General features: G+C 36.8%; 1 protein-coding gene across 1 annotated transcript in view; it reads right to left on the bottom strand.

Annotated features, from left to right (window-relative positions):
- DPY19L1 (dpy-19 like C-mannosyltransferase 1) overlaps positions 1-13827 on the bottom strand; it is a gene marked incomplete at its 5' end in the record, with an annotated part of 94602 nt that overhangs the window by 35941 nt on the left and 44834 nt on the right. Inside the window, 3 exons of the mRNA XM_082662197.1 lie at positions 6359-6436; positions 8646-8745; positions 12146-12237. Of these exons, the coding sequence (XP_082518323.1) occupies positions 6359-6436; positions 8646-8745; positions 12146-12237 (270 nt within the window). The remainder of the gene's footprint in view (positions 1-6358; positions 6437-8645; positions 8746-12145; positions 12238-13827) is intronic.

Raw genomic sequence — 13827 nt, 5'->3', positions numbered from 1 at the left:
TACATAAAATAAGATTCTTTAGAACAGTTATGCACAAGACATGCAATACTGGATTTATAAACAGTTATGCACAAGACATGCAATACTGGATTTATAAGCAATACTGGATTTATAAACCAGGATGTGATTAATTGGAGAAAAAAAAGTTGGACTTGGCATCTTGGCTAAAGGAACCAGCAGTTATATAACACAGAGTTAAATACACATCTGGTTTGAAGGGCAACTGCAGCATCTGCAACATTGTCAGTGGTACCTCTTGAGGAAGTAGAACTATTTTACACAAAACAATTTAGGACCACACAAGATAACTGCCATGCAGCATCAGGATAGAGCTGCAGGGTTTTATGAACCATTCCTATTGCTAACGTTAGGAAATTGATGTTCTTCCTAGGCTGTCTTAACATTACTGCTTTAGTCACAGATCAGATATAAAGGACAATATGCACAACCTCCATTCCCAACTCTGGTAACTTCTCTGCTCAAACTCTCTAAGGGCTTTGATTCTCACTTCAAGGAAAAACCAAAGACCTTTCAAAGACTTACACGACCCTATAGAGTCAGCCCACTAACCTCTGGGACCTCATTTCCAATGACCCTTTCCCTTCTCACTCAATCCAGCCACACCCTGCAGATTCTAGAACACACCAGTATATTCCCACCTCAGAGCACTTACGCTTGCTGCTTCTTTTAACCTAATGGATGCTCCCTCATCTAACCCCATGTAACCTTCTCAGTGAGGCCTTCTTTTCCCACTCTTTTAAATTACCACCTCCCCTACGTACTCAGTAAATCCCACTCTCCTTGTCTGCTTTGTTTTCCATAATAGTGTTTATTCCCATTTAACATACTGTTTATCTTATATATTTGATTTATTTCTGTCTATGTACACTAGAATATAAGCTCCACGAGGGAAGAGATTTTTTAAATTGTTTTTATCACTGTTGTATGCTAAGGGCCCAGGAAATGTTTGACAAACAACTCGTGCTCAAAAACATCGGTTAATTTAAATGTGAAGAATAAAATTTGAGGAGTATTATACTGAGAAAATTGAGAACTCAGAAGGTACATAATGAAAGAGAGATATTATAAGTTATTTTAGTATCTATATCTTTTTTGAGTATCTATATTTTAGCAGATTAAAAAAAAGACAACACTGTGAACAACTTCATGTCAATGAATTTTAAAACTGAGATGAATGGGAAAATTCCTAACAACATAAAAGTGCTAAAAAATGACTCAAGAAAAAATCTAAATTGTCCTATTATCATTAAACAACTTAGATCACGAATTTAAAATCTGTCCACAAAAAAAAAGTAACAGGTCCATATAGTTTAACAGGCAAGCTCTGCCAAACTTTCAGGGAATATTCCTCCCAATCTTACAAGAAAAAATCTACCACAGACAGAGAAAGTAGAAACACAATTAATTCTATGGGGCTAGAATAAATCTGGTATCAAAATCAGGCAAGTGTAGCTGGAGGATTCTGGAGAAATGGCAGCACAGGGAGCACTAGGAAGAATCTGTCTCCCCACCTAGACAACAAATGCAACTTGACAAACTATCTGATGGAACTATTTTGGAACTCGGGCATCTATCAAAACACACAACTTCCAGGAGAACCCCTAGATGGCAAATTGTAGTCAATTTCAGTAAATTTTAGCTCTTAGCTCACCAGCAGCTATCCATCTCTCATAAACCAGCCCTAATGCAAACAGTCATGCATGAGTTTAAAAACAGACAACGAAAGCAAAATCACAGCAAGTGTAGCCAACCTAAAAAGCTTCTGCACAGCTAAAGAAACAATCAATGATAAGAAGAAGCAACCTACAGAATGGGAGAAAATATTTGCAAACTATATACCAGCTACAGTTAATATCCAAAATATACAAGGAACTCTTACAACTCAGTAGCAAAAAACCCCAAAATAATCTGATTAAAAAATGGGCAGGGCTTCCCTGGTGGCGCAGTGGTTGAGAGTCCGCCTGCCGATGCAGGGGACACGGGTTCGTGCCCCGGTCAGGGAAGATCCCACATGCCGCGGAGCCGCTGGGCCCGGGAGCCATGGCCGCTGAGCCTGCGCGTCCGGAGCCTGTGCTCCGCAACGGGAGAGGCCGCAGCGGTGAGAGGCCCGTGTACCGCAAAAAAAAAAAAAAAAAAATGGGCAGAAGACCTGAATTGATGGTTTTTCCAAGAAAGACATACAAATGACCAACAGGTACATGAAAAGGTGCTCGATATCACTAATCATTAGTAAATGCAAATCAAAACCACAATGAGACATCACCTCACACCGGTTAGAAAGACTTTTATCAAAAAGCCAAGAGATAAGTATTAGTGAGGATGTGGAGAAAAGGGAACCCTTTTCCCCACTGTTAGTGGGAATGTAAATTGGTACACTATGAAAAGAGTATGGAAGTTCCTTGAGAAATCTGCAGGGCAGAAATAGAGACACAGATGTAGAGAACAAACGTATGGACACCAAGGTGGGGAAAGCCGTGGGGGGCTGGGTGGATGAATTGGGAGACTGGGATTGACATGTATACACTGATGTGTATAAAATGGATGACTAATAAGAACCTGCTGTATAAAAAAATAAATAAAGTTCAAAAAAAAAGAAATTAAAAATAGAACTACCATATGATCCAGCAAATCCACCTCTGGGTATATACCCAAAAGAAACAAAAACAGGATATCAAAGATATATCTGCACTCCCATGTTCATTGCAGCATTAGTCACAACAGCCAAGACATGGAAACAGGGTAAGTTTCTATCCATGGATGAATGGATATTGAAAATGTGGTATATATACACAATAAAACAGTATTCAGCTATAAAAAAGAAGGAAGCCCCTGCCATTTGCATCAACATGGATGGATCTTGAGAACATTATGCCAGGCGAAGTAACCTATTCTGGAAAAGACAAATAATGCATGATTCCACTTATACGAGGTATTAGAGTAGTTAAAAGCATAGACAGAGGATGCAGAATGAGGGTTTCCAGGGCTTGGGGGGAGGAAGGAGAATAGGGAGTTATAACTCTATAGGGTATAGAGTTTCATTTTTGCAAGATGAAAAGACTTGTGGAGATAGACGGTGGTGATGTTTGCACAGCAATAAGAATGTACTTAATATCACTGATATGTAAACTTAAAATGCTTAAGACAGTAAATTTTATGTGTATTTTATCACAATAAAAAAATGGAAAAAATTTTTGGAAACAATTCCATATTTTTTTCCTTTTTAACTATAGGGATTTAGGAGTTTATAAAGCAACTATGGATAATAAGTGACTAGTTCCATAGTCAGTAAGTGACATAATAAAGTGTATATCATTTACCCAGGATAGGTTCTACTACAAACTAAACCTCTGTAATGTTAGTACTTTTATAACTATAACTTTGAGTCAAAGTCCTCATTGATAGTTGCCTATGTGACTGTGTGATTGACAGACTCTAAATGCTTAACAATTACTTGAATTTTTATTGCTATGTAAAAAAAAAACATATTAAACAGTTTGGGGAAAAAACTCAAGTCTAAAAAAGGATAAGTACTGTCCAATACCATTCATGAGATTTAAAACCCTAACAAAATAGTAAATGAATTCAGCAATATAATTAGTATAAAAATTGTTTAGTCCAGAAAAGCATGGTTTCTTAATGTAAAAAATCAATTAATGTAATTCACCACAGTAACATATTAAAGAGGGAAAAATACAGAGGATCATCTAGACAGATGCAGAAAAGCATTTGATGAAGCTGAGCCTTTATTAATTTCTTTGAACAAGTGTTCAAAGCGTAATGAGGACATGTTAAAAGAACAAAGAAGCCAGCAGGAAGTAGCTGGCCAAATCGGGAACAATTCAAGCATCAAAGCAAATAATGAAAATAGGGGATTACATTGCAGTGAATCAAACAGATGCAATTTTTTCCTTGGACATAAGAGAAAAACTGATGAAAAGTCTGAATAGGAGTGACACAAAAAAGGAAACACAAAGGGCCCATAAACATAAGAAAAGATGTTCAACTTTATTGAAAACCAGAGAAAATGTAAATTAAGGCCATAAGATACCATTTTATACTCTCCAAATTGACAAAATAAAAAAAAGATATAGGATAAGAAGAACTGTTATACGTTACTGTTCAAAGTAGTCTAATCATTTTTGAAAAACAATGCAACATTAAATTGTGAGGTTGAACATCTATTTAATTTACCACCTAAAAATTCTACTACTATGTAAATACCCTAGAGAAACTCAATATATATTCCCCAGGAGGTACGTGTACACCATTATACATAAAAGGAAAACACCTAAATGTCTTTCAACAAGAATATGGATAAATATATCATGCTGTATTTATACAATGCAAAACATAAAGCAAAGAAAATGTCTGAACTCCAGCAACATACAAATTTCAAAAATCTGAGTGAAAACTTATGTCTCACAAAAAGGATACCATTTTATAAACCTTAAAAACAATACTAATATTTAATAATAAAAATATATTATTTAGGAATAAGTAGATGGTAAAGTCATAAAGAAAAGCAAGTTAATTATAATTTTAAAAGTCAGGATAGTGGTTATGTCCAAGAGAAGTGAGGAGATGTGTTCGGGACACACAAGGGCTTCAAAGTAATGATGGTTCCATTTTTCAATTGTAGGGTAGGCTCATGGTTGTTCATTTTAGAACTTCTGTCCATAACTTCTATATGTTATAAATGTCCTATTTATATGTATCAATTATTAGAGAATAAAAAAGTATATGGGGCTTCCCTGGTGGCACAGTGGTTGAGAGTCCGCCTGCCGATGCAGGGGACACGGGTTCATGCCCCGGTCTGGGAAGATCCCACATGCCGCGGAGCGCCTGGGCCCATGAGCCATGGCCGCTGAGCCTGCGCGTCCGGAGCCTGTGCTCCGCAATGGGAGAGGCCACAACAGTGAGAGGCCCCGCGTACCGCAAAAAAAAAAAAAAAAAAAAATATGGCTGTAGTATAAACCCTGACAGTTGGGGATTTTTTCTTCTTTGTAATACAAGTGTCTGACTTAAAGCTTTTATTGCAATCCACTCCAAACATGGCTATCTCTTGAATAAACATATTGCCAGCCACATGACTAGATAAAGGGTCAGGCCACCTGACCCCACTGAGGCTCCTTTGTTTTGGAGATCTTGATTAACTTCAACAACTGACCTTTGGGCCAGTTTTTTCTCTTCCTGTGATGTAAATTCCCACTCGTATGTTTTAAATTCACCCAAAAAAAAAAAAAAAAAAAGAGCCCTCAAAATCCTAGGCCCCCATCCTGGACCCCAGTAAAGGCAGAACTCCAGGGCATGCTTGTTCCCTAACTCTCCCATGCCTCCCCCCACACCCCACGACCTAACTGTGTGGTCCCAGGTGTGCTGTGTAATTTCCAGGTCCTGTAAGTAATAAACCTTGGTTTTTTTCAAAGTTTCCCGAAAATTATTGCTGAAGGGCATCTTGCAATCATAAGAACCACAAGTGCCTGTCCAACCACAACATTGTTATTGATAGGCTGAGACCAGCACAAAACAACAGCATGCTGTAATTACATTAAAATTATAGGAAAAAGAAAATATCAAAATTGTAAGAACTAATGACAGAGAAGACAAATGTTTTTAAAAATCAATATTCATCAAAATCAACCATCCAGGCTTAAGACCTTTGCCCTGGCTATTTCATCAAGCTAGAATATTCTTCTCCATGACATCTACTTAGCTGACTCCCTCTCCTCCTTCCAATCTTTGCTCCACTACCCCCTTCTCAATAAGACCTCCTCTGACCTCCTCATGTGACACCTCAATCTCCCATCCCTTGACACTTGGCCAGCCTGACCTCCTTGGGGTACCATGACTTGTCCTTTTCCATAGCCGTTACCACCTTCTAACATACTATATAATTTACCCATTTACTATGTTTATTATTTATCCATTTCTTCTCCCTCCACTCTTTTAGGATGTAATCCACATATACGCTGGGATCTTTGCAGTTTTATTCACTGATATGTCCCACATGCCTGGATAGTTTGTGCTCAATAAATGAATATTCCACTTCATTTTAACAGAAGGCTCCTGGATAATATACCATTCCATGTTTCTCTTTCACGAATTACCTCTTTTGCTGATAATGTATAAGTTGGGCACAAACTCAAATCAGATAATTAAATTTTCTGGGTGGCCTATTTAAAACAAGGTCTGTTAATTATATCACAGTTTTTGAATAACACTTGTTTTATTTATGGAATTATGTCAAAACTAGTTGCAACCATGAATAAATAAAATACTAATCAGGAGTTTGTTTTAAGGTCAAGGTAAATGGGAAAAAAAAATTAAAAACCATTACCATGTGCATATAAATGATCTTCCGTAATTTGCATATATCAATGTATCCCACAACATATACTGCAAATAATGAAGCAATCTGAAATTTAAAAAGAAGTTATATTAAAATTATATATATAATGAATAGATTAAAAAATTAAGAAAAGATTATCTTTATTTTGCCTCAAATTTATATTTATATTGAAAGTAAGTTCTTTAGTTACCCTCTTACCTGCTAATTTATTATTTATTATGGTCAATATATTAATATAGCACATATCAGTTGATTTTTCTCTTCCATTCACATCTCTCTCAATTAACCATGTAAATTATCTACTGTACGGATTATCCAAACAATACTCCTTTTAATGTCAGAGTGACTCTACTGCCAACATGTACAATTACAAAGTGCCTTGCTCAATCAAAAAATATAAAAATTTAATTATAACATGTGACAATACATAATTGGGGAAAGTACATTAAACTAAAAAATAATTATATAATGCGTGTGTGTGTAAAAATACACTGAGTTCTGCTTGTTAGTCAGTCTTTACGAGTATCTCCATTAGTGCTTTCTTTCATTTATACAAATATTCAAGTGTTGGGCATAATCAAATTTATCAAATCTCAAACTAGAAGTACTTTCACTAAAAAGGTATTTTTAATTTTTTTAACAGTTTTGAAGAAAACTGTGTATTTACCAAGAATTCTAAGAGTACTGGAGTTATTTATATGCATTAATTCATTATATGAATTAATTGATTAAATAATTTACCTCAGTAAAGTATAGAGAGGTATTATGTCAAACAATGCCTCTCCACCTTTCTTCATGGAAAAAGCAATTCAAATTAAATTCCACGCATCTCCTACTACACAAATATGGTTTAAACAAATGGCAAAACAGCTGAAACTTAAACATGTAACTAAGTTCCATTCATCAAGTTTTTTGTCTCCAAATAATCTACAACAAATTTTCCCAGTAGCAAGAAAAAGAAGGTCTCCCTTGACCCAGATTTCCCCATGGGGAACGTGGCACTGCTGAAGGGTGACAGATATGACACAGTAACTGTGGAGAAGTGTGTTGTTATTCAATGTAAGCCCGACAGAGGAGCACAGTACTGCCTACCCTCACTCCATGCACCTCCCCCTAGTTCCTCCCCCTCCCGCAACCAAAAAAACAAAAACAAAAACAAAAAGCAGGCCATCTCCAATAAGTGAAAGGATAGGAACTCTCCCTTTCCACTCCAGGGGCTAAGCAATACACAGCAGGCCTACAGGGTAGAATCTTAAGGAGTGACCCTCAGGGACATTTTAAACCAGAAACATTTAAAATGTCCTCAAACTAAAGAAGACAAAGGAGTCTAAAAGATAAGATCAAGGAAAGAATGAAGTACAAATAGAGCCTGTAAAAAAAAAAATGATAGAAGCAGCAAACTTGATGTCTTAAGTAGCAGGTAATGTGTTAAGACTCTTACATACATGACCCCATTTGATCCTAAACGCAACCCAATACAGTAGGGTCTTTCATTTTCTCTACTTCATAAATGAGACAACTGAAACTAAGAAAAGTTATGCAGTTTGTCCAACTCAAGCAGCCAGTGAATAGAGTTAGGACACAAATCTAGGTCTGACTTCATTTCTCAAGCAAGACATCTCAAAGAACATTAAAAAGCGACTCTTATACTGCTTTATACGAATATGAACATGGCCAGTATAAGAAAGAAGTAGAAACAGTGGTGGCAGGGAGAAATGAGCACACATTTTACTCCCTCTCTCAATAAGCGACCTTTACCTTGCTTTATAGACCTCTATCTGAAGGGAAAGAGACAGACAGAGTACGTGGAAAGATGATAAATATATTACAGGCTGGTAAGGGAGTTATATAAAACATAAATTGTTTAGCTATTTTTCCTATGTTATCCTATGTGTATTTATCCTATGTGTAAGAAAGTCCAGTTATTCACAAAAACATTTTACTTAAGATAAATACTACAGTCTCCTTAAGAGAAATACTTAATGTTATAACACTAGTTCTCTTTTAAGCAAACTAACATTTTGCATTTTGAAAAAAGATAAGCATTCTTATAAACTTGAATTCAATAAATGCATTCTACTAGTAAGTAAATAATTAACACCCATTAATAAGTAAATCATATTTCCCTACCCCAAAATTTCTTTCAAAATATGGACTAAAAAAGCTTTTTAGGACTTAGAATCATATAACATCTCAGTTCTGTAATTTTAGACAAATGAGTTCTCATAATCAAGCTCACTAAGCTTAATTCGTTTTAAAAATGTAAGCACCTTACCTGAGTAAGAAGTACAAACTGAGCAAACTGCCATGGAAGCATAAAAAACACATTGGAAATGCAGAGTGCAATCAAGCTTCCTCTGTAAAGTTTTGTAGCCCTTAAAAAGATAAAATAAGTAAGTTTAACCAGAAAATATTCTAGCATGGCTCCAAACCACTGCAAATTAGAATCTCTAAACATGATCTGGTTATAACATAAACCAGATATATAACGAACCAGTGGATTAGAAATTATACCTCCTGACACTCAATTACAACAATTTCCTGTGAAAAGTAAATCCCCAATATAACTGTAAAAAACAAAGCTTTCCAAGGAGAGAGAGAGCACCTAGGTCAGTGTATCCATTGAGATTTTTCAAACTATATTTTGGTGAATTCATAACCAAACGTATTTAAAGCTGCATTCAATAGATTCATTTGGAGAGACAAACGATGTCTATGAAAAAATCACAGAAGTAGCAGATTCTAAGTGCTAAGTATTCTGCAGACAAGCAAGCAAGTATTCAGGATACAGGCTGAGCAGCTGAGGGAGGTTTTGTGGCGGATATGGGATAAAAGTTGGGTCCTGCACAGGTAGGACACAGAAAAGAGGCAATGGCAGGAGCCCTTCTGGAGTCACATTCAGAGGCTTTGCTTTGGTCCTGACTTGTATGCAAGGGATTTTTAGGAGGGTGAGGTGATTCTCTCATGCTAGTTTTAAGAAGTACTTTTCTCCTAAATCAGTGAACCACTGTGAAGCCCCCAACATGCCTAACATCTTCACTGTGGCTGTTATTAGGTGATTTATACAAAACTGAATTTCTAAAAATACTTAAAATTCAAAATTGGACAAAACCAATTTGTTAGGATAAAATATCTTTTTAACCTTATTTGTAAATGATTTTTAGCATTAGGAAAAGTCTATTCTAGCTTTATAACAGTATCCTTAGTACCTGCAGCCCACATGAACATTGCTCAGCTTCTTCCTGGCTCACTCAAGGCATTCACCTCTCTACCACCTCACATCAAGAGATGTCAACTCTAGGTGGAAACCGAGAACTAGAGGAAATGGCTGCTCTACCAAAGAGAGAGAATTCAGTAATAAAGATGAAATATCAGAAGACTTAAAAGACCACTAGAAATTAGGCTGTCATCCTTCAGAAGAAAGGTAAGAAGTTTACCACAACTCTAGGAAAGGAGGATGTGCTTTTCCCCAGCAAAAAGGACTGCAGTTGCCAAGAAAGCAGAAGGAAGATGTCAACTAGAGAAAAACAAGGAGAATGATAAAAGCCCTTGAAGGAAGGAAATTCCCTTACCTAACACTTTTTTATAAAAACCAAAAGTAAAGACAAGAATGAGGAGGTGGATGAGGCTGAAATGACAATGATTAGGAGGCTAAAGAAAACATAAAGAGCTTACCACAAAAGCACGTGACAAACAAGACAAAAGAACCTAACAGAACTCAGTCCCTGAAGCCAAGAAACAGGAGTTGGAGTAGCTCCACTTTGGTCAGTAGAATAATAGCCTCCAAAGAGGCCCACTACATGGCAAAGGGGAATTAAGGTTACCAATCAGCTGATCTTCAAATAGGGAGATTATCCTGGATTATCCAGGGGGGCCCAATGTAATCACAAGGGTCCTTAAAGTCAAAGAAGGTTGGAGTAAAATGACTGCTAAGAACTCAATCCACCATTGCTAGCTTTGAAGATAGAGGGGGCCACAGGTCAAGGAATGCAAGCAGTCCTCTAGAAGCGAAAAAAGGCAAGAAAACTGGTTCTTCCTTAGACTCTGCAGAAGAAGTGCAGCCCTGCCGACACCCCTATCTTAGGATTTCTGAGTTACAGAACTGTAAGATGTAATATGATAAATCTGTTTGTGGTGATTTGTTACAGCAGCAATAGCAAAGTAGCAGAACCTTCTACAGTACACCCCTCGGTATGGATTAAAGGAAGCAACCCTTCGCAGGTGGAGCAGCACCGTACACAGCTGCTCAGATCACAGCACATCAGCAAGGGAATATGGGAAGAATCAAAAGTTTGCCATCACTGGATTGAAGACAGAAGCAGAGGCAGAACAAAAGCAGAAAGTAGAGATTGATGGGCAGTCCACGGTATTGGAGAAAATACTGTATTGGAGAATACAGTATTGTATTGTATTGGAGAAAAAAGCCAAGATCAAGAACGCGGATGTGGAAACACAGCATGTGCAGTGATGAATCAGACACTCATACGGCACAACACTTCCTCCTGAAGTGTTTGAGAAGGAAACCTCTATCAAAGTGCCCCAGAACTAAAGGTTATGAATTCAGAGTTCATCTTATGTGAAGATGCTAAAAAAGTTCTAATTTTCATAATAAAAGAGGAATTTAAGGGACAGCAATCAGGCTGGAGTTGCAGAGACTTTAAAAGTTAATACAAAAGCTGCCACCCATCCCACATTCTGTGAAAGGCTGGTCTAAAAACCCTACATAAGAGACAAAGCCATGTAATGGCTCTGTTCCTGTTGAGATCATCAAGGTAAATAGATCATTCAAAGGGCTTGATGTAACAGACTTCAACCAGTTCTCCTGAATTCTGCTGATCACTGAAAGGAGTTCTTAGTCTGGGTCATCTTCAGATTTTCATCATGCTCTGTTCTGTTCTTTCATAGACCCCGTTTTGTTTTATCTTCACCCGAGGGGAGGGAAATATTCTCGGTCCAACTCTCTCCACTCTTGTAGTGAGAAACATGGGAGGGCTCAATCCAATCCTGAGTTTCTAGCAGGAATTATCCTAGCATACCTTTGTCTACTCATGTGGTTTCTTTCTACCCCTACTATCCAGTTCTCAGGGATGCTAAACAAACACAGAAAGAAGAACTACGTGTATTAATGTACCTGACCACACCTATTCTATGAACCGTTCTTTGCTTTGAAGGGCTATAGCTTATGGGATACACCCTACTGCCACCAGCTTTCCCTTTTCTATTTTTGGGAGGCTGCTGTGGTGGCAGAAAATGGCTTGGGAAAGTAGAGATTGCAGAAGAAGTGGAAGCAGCTTTGCTGCTCCTCGAGCAGTACCTGTGGACCACTAATTAAAGGAAAGAAGACTAAAAGGCAGATCAAGAAAATGTTTTGGGTAGTAAATATTTTGAAGTTATATTTTTTTTTTTTTTTTTTTTTTTTTTTTTGCGGTACGAGGGCCTCTCACTGTTGTGGCCTCTCCCGTTGCGGAGCACAGGCTCCGGACGCACAGGCTCAGCGGCCATGGCTCACGGGCTCAGCCACTCCGCAGCATGTGGGATCTTCCCGGACCGGGGCACGAACCCGTATCCCCTGCATCAGCAGGTGGACCCTCAACCACTGTGCCACCTGGGAAGCCCCTGAAGTTAAACTCTTAAAACCCCTTTATGAATTCAACCTAGCAACTGCATCAACTTAATTATTTTATTACACTTTTTATACTGGAAGTTTAAAAAATTCTAGCTTAAGTTATTCAATGCAAAACAAACAAACAACTACTAAAGATAAGACAAAGTTACCTGAGAATATGAGTCACAAGCAGCATCTGAAGTACAAGGAATGGATACGAGAAGCTTTCGCGGAGAGGAGGTGTCCACATCACACGGGTACACTGAAAAAAAATTCATAGTGCATGGTATCTTTGCTAAAATTGTTGAGTAAGAAACACCAAGCGAAAGCTGCTATGAAGTTTTTTCTACAACTTAATGGTGTGCTGGAAAACAAGCTACTAACTTTTCTACCAACAGCAAAACTGGAAGATACACATGGCATAAGCTCTTGAGCAACAGTAACATCATGAACTGTCAACAACGAAGTCCTAAAAAACTTCAACTGTAGCCTAAAAGGAAAGTAGGGAAAGCACCAGCAAGAAAATGTTCTGCCAAAAGTAAAAACACTACATTTGAACTGGTTTTGAAAATGAACTATAGTTTGTCTTCTTTCACGTGAATTTCAGCAAAACTCTCCATAAGCAATATTTCAAACCTCCCTGTGGTCATCACTGTTAGTATTTTTACTGACAATGCTGCTTAAAAGGAGCACTCCATCTTTGTTTTTACTTCTTCTTTGCCCAAGCCACCCTGGGCTGCAAAATATTTAAAAGTGGCACAGGGGATCAAATAAAATCACAGAAGTCCTAAAATAGTTAAGTATCAACCTTTCTGAAAAGCTTACTTTAGACTTAATTAAATAATGTAGTATCCCAGTATGAGACTCCATCATGTTTCTGCATATATACTAAATATATTAATAAGTCCATCTTTCAATTTAAAGAAAACTGCACCGGATTAAATGTAAACAATTTGATATTACTACTACTAAGCTCGTCACACTAGAAGAAATAATTATATCTTTCACGTCAAGCAGGGCTACTTCAGAGACTATGTAGTATTACAAAGACCACAGTGGCAATAAGTCTTTCCTTTATTTTAGCTCTACCTCAGACTATTAGATATTTCTTCTACTGCTACAGAAAGTCTGAGCCAATTTATTCCTCTTTTTTTACCAAAACTCACCATTCTCTATGAAATTAACATAAATATCTATTTATAAATGAACTGTACATACAAGAGAATATGAAAAGATTGAAAAAGTCTTTAAAAATGTATATTTGTTTTTACTGAAATGCAAAGTAAAAAATCTGTTAGTTTATTAGATTAACTAGAGATTTCAGTATGATTGACAGTAGAGATATATAAAATTTATAAGGCTACCAATCTCTATGCAAAAATGAATAAGAAAATATTTAAACTATGTAATACACAATTTGAAAACTTTCTTCATACAGACTGTTCACCCATATTTATTTTGTTACCAAATACAACTATGTTGTCATCTCTTAGAAATTCATTTCTCTTAATAGCAGGAGTAACTCAGTTTGCTAAAACTCGATTACATCCTCTGTAAAGTAAGGATAAGAAGGCTCAATTATAAATTAGTAACAAAAAGCAAGGTTTTCTCCTTCTAAAAAGTTAAGAGTGAATGAATTCATATGTATGTGAAAGTGCTTCTTATTGTTTCTCCAATAACACAGGGTGCTTTACTAGATCTGGTACTAACATAATTGCTGTTCCAGATGACACCATATAATATGAGAATAGTAAACAGATTTGTCTTAATCATACCTTAAATTTCAACAAATAAATATTTTTTATTTAACTATAATTTTAAATAGAAAATAAAAATCTATCGTTCTCTTTAT

The sequence above is a fragment of the Grampus griseus genome (genome assembly GCF_964374135.1).
Source record: "Grampus griseus genome assembly, chromosome: 9".
Lineage (NCBI taxonomy): Eukaryota > Metazoa > Chordata > Mammalia > Artiodactyla > Delphinidae > Grampus > Grampus griseus.
This window is presented reverse-complemented; position numbering and strand designations above follow the sequence as displayed.